This window comes from Cynara cardunculus, unplaced genomic scaffold (genome assembly GCF_001531365.2).
Source record: "Cynara cardunculus var. scolymus isolate 2C unplaced genomic scaffold, CcrdV1 Un_Scaffold_1813, whole genome shotgun sequence".
Lineage (NCBI taxonomy): Eukaryota > Viridiplantae > Streptophyta > Magnoliopsida > Asterales > Asteraceae > Cynara > Cynara cardunculus.
In genome coordinates, this window is record NW_020200881.1 from 41,775 (window position 1) to 45,304 (window position 3,530).

At 39.8% G+C, this 3,530-nt stretch overlaps 1 protein-coding gene and 1 non-coding gene across 2 annotated transcripts; one reads left to right on the top strand and one right to left on the bottom strand.

Annotated features, from left to right (window-relative positions):
- Positions 1 to 471: 471 nt before the first annotated feature.
- LOC112502721 lies at positions 472 to 2,316 on the bottom strand. The gene has a single exon (XM_025106713.1). The coding sequence runs from the start codon at positions 2,314 to 2,316 to the stop codon at positions 472 to 474; it is 1,845 nt and encodes a 614-aa protein (XP_024962481.1).
- LOC112502722 lies at positions 2,243 to 2,349 on the top strand. The gene has a single exon (XR_003067749.1). It is a non-coding gene; the product is annotated as a small nucleolar RNA R71 (small nucleolar RNA).
- The last annotated feature ends 1,181 nt before the right edge of the window (positions 2,350 to 3,530 follow it).

Genomic DNA, 3,530 nt, shown 5'->3' on the forward strand with positions numbered 1-3,530 from the left:
ACATATTGAAGGACTGATACCCTTTAGGTCAGAGATGGTCCATCCAATAGCCTTGGTGTGCAGTTTCAACAAGTCTACCAACTGCTCTTCCTGATGTGTTTCTAGGGTGGATGAGATAATGACAGGTAATCTCCCTTCTTTTCCTAGGAATGCATACTTCAGGTGTGAGGGAAGTAACTTTAACTCTAAGTCTGGTGGTGACTCAATAGATGTGGCATGGGTCTTTTTACTCTCACTCTCTAACACTTCAAAAGCAAGGGTATCTTGTACCAGGGGTATCTCACTTTCTTCTATTTCATCAACAACTTCAGTCTTGCTTAAGTCTAACATAGATTTAACTCCTTCTTTGTGGCACAAAGACTCAATGAAACTCAAGTTAGAACACTCATCTTTTTCATCCGGGTATTTCATGGATTTGAAAACATTAAAGGTAACATCTTGGTCATTCACTCTCATAGTCAATTCTCCCTTCTAAACATCAATCAAAGTCCTACCAGTTGCTAAGAATGGTCTTCCTAAGATGATTGGTGTTTCTTTATCAGCTTCAAAATCAAGAATGATGAAGTCAGCGGGAAAAATGAATTTATCCACTTGGACTAACACATCCTCAATTTTTCCTTTTGGATGAGCTATGGATTTATCTGCTAACTGAAGGGTAACTGTGGTTGGTCTAGCCTCACCTATTCCTAAGGTATTGAACACTGACAAGGGCATGAGGTTAATGCTGGCACCTAAATCACACAAAGCCTTTCCAATTTCCTTCCCACCTATTGAACAGGGAATTGTGAAACTCCCGGGATCTTTGAGTTTAGGGGGAATTTTGTTGGAAAGGAGGGCACTACAACCTTCAGTTARGGCCACAGTTTCAAATTCGTTCAGCTTCTTTTTCTTGCTCAAAATGTCYTTGAGGAATTTTGCATAACTTGGCGTTTGTTCAATAGCTTCAACCAACGGGATGTTGATATGTAGCTGTTTGAACACATCAAGGAACTTCTTGAACTGTAGCTCCTCTTTTTGATTCCTCAACCTTTGTGGAAAAGGTATATAAGGAGGAACATGAGCTATGACTGATTTCTTGGAGGACTGACTAGGGGGTGCTTGGATGATGATAGGTTCACTATGAGGGACTGGTAACTCTGCTTTCTTGTTACTTTCAGAAGAAGAAGTTCCAATATCATCCTGAAATGATACCTTCTTTTTGCCTTCATTTGGAAATAACAAGGGAAAGTCTACTTTCTCAGGAAGTGGTCCTATTTCTATTGATTTTCCCTTATCTTTTAAGGTGGGTGTGACAATATCTGAACTAGATGTTGTGACATCCATCTCAACTGGGTCCTGTGGTTCAACAGTCTTTTTCATAGGTTCACTCTCTACGAGGTTCTTTCCACTCCTTAAAGTCACTACCTTCACATGTTCTTTCATGATGGACTTTGGGATCTCTGTATCACTAGGAAGAGTACCTGCAGGTCTATTTCTTACCTCTAGTGCAAGTTGACTAATCTGTATTTCTAGAGATCTTATGGCAGTGTTTTGATGGTTCATGGCTGCGTTGGTTTGGTTTATGAATCCTTTCAGAGTTGCTTCCAAAGAAGTAGAAGATTCGGCTTGGTGGTTAGACTTGTTTTGGAAAGATGACTGATTTGCTTGTTGATGAAAGGTATTTTGGTGATGGGCTGGGGCTTGACTCTGATGATGTTGTTGAGACTGATATGGTTGGAATTGTGAAGTCCCTTGGAGTTTGTTCATTGGTGGGTTTAGAGCAGGATTGTGCCATGAAAAATTTGGGTGTTGTCTCCACCCAGGATTGTACGTTTGAGAAAATGGTCCTGATCTATTTTCATTCCCAACATAATTGACTGATTCGGAGTTGGATGGACAATGATCAAAGGGATGTCCTCCACCACAGTACACACATTGTACTGACTCAACAGTTGGAGCATGCGCGGTGGCTATGGTTTGTGCTGCTTGACCATTTTTTAAATTTTTAATCAAATTGGTCATTGCAGTCATCTGAGCCGTTAATGCTGTAAAAGCATCTACGTCATGAACTCCCGCTGTTTTGTGTGGTACTAGTGCACGTGGGTCGGCCCAATGTCCATTATTATTTGAAATCTTTACAAGGATATCATATCCATCATTATAGGTACTAGCCATGAAAGCTCCACCTGATGTAGCATCGAGCATTTGTTTTGCAGTGAGATTTAACTCATTGTAAAATGTCTCAAGCTGTATACAGTATGGAATGCCATGGTGAGGACATTTTCTTAATAGCTCCTTGTACCTTTCCCAAGCATCGGGAACTGCCACATCGTCCATTTGTTTAAAAAGACAAATTTCGTTTCTGGACTTAGCGTTCCGAGTTGGAGGAAAATATTTTTTAAAAACTTTTCTGCCATACTGTTCCAAGAATCCACAGATCCTGGTTGCAAGGAATTAAACCAAGACTTTGCCTTATCCCTTAAAGAAAAAGGAAATAATGTGTGTCTTAGAGCATCGTTAGATACTCCCGGGATAAGGAAAATGTCAGTTATTTCCATGAATGATTTTAAGTGCGAGTGTGGATCTTCAGATGGCAAACCACTGAACTGACCGTTGGTTTGCAACATATTAAACATCACTGGTTTTAACTCGAAATGGAGGGCTTCCATCTCTGGTCTAATTATTCCTGAATTTAACTGATCAAAAACAGGAATGGCATAGTCCATAATTCCTCCGTCTTTTGAGTTTGCCAGTCTGATTATTTTTTCAGCGTCATTCAGTGGTGGGGGAGTTGGTGGAAGTGGATTATCAGCCATATTGGAAGAGGTGGGAGTAGATAATAATACTCTTTGTACTCTTCATCTTTGTCTGAAAGTTCGCTCGATATCCGGATCCAATTCAAAAATCTCCCCGTGCGGTAGCCTTGGCATACACCACACCCAAAAATTAAGTAAAAAGATGGTAGAAAAATCAAGTCTTTAGATTTACTAAAAAATAAACTTTTGCCTGTCACGCGGGTGACCCGGATTCGTTCCCCGGCAGCGGCGCCAAAAACTTGTTACGCGATTTATATAGAATAAATCTCTCAGACTGCTAATAAATGGAGACTAGTGCAAGTATACACTTATCAACCCACTATCTTCTTTAACAAGTAATAGAGTGGTAAAAATACCGAGTATCGTCCACGGGAAAAAGGAATAAAAGTTCGTTTTAATAGTAAAAATAAAGATAAGATTTCAGATGGTGAATTCGAGGAAATATTTGTGGTGAGTTGAGTAAACACTACTGCTGTGAACAAGTTTTAGAAAAGAGCTTGGGGTGTAGGGATTCGTTAAGATGTTAAACCGATCTAAAAGTAGACAACATGCTACGACATGGTTCTATAGCATGCTTTATGAATCACTTATCTTTACAACTAATAGCTATGTAGAATGACACACAGTCATAAATCCAACTCTCATATCTCTATGCAAGGCTGGAATCCCGACATTGGCTCAAACTATTCCTTTTATAAGCTAAATGGAGCGAAAACGAGTCTCCTCGATTCTAAG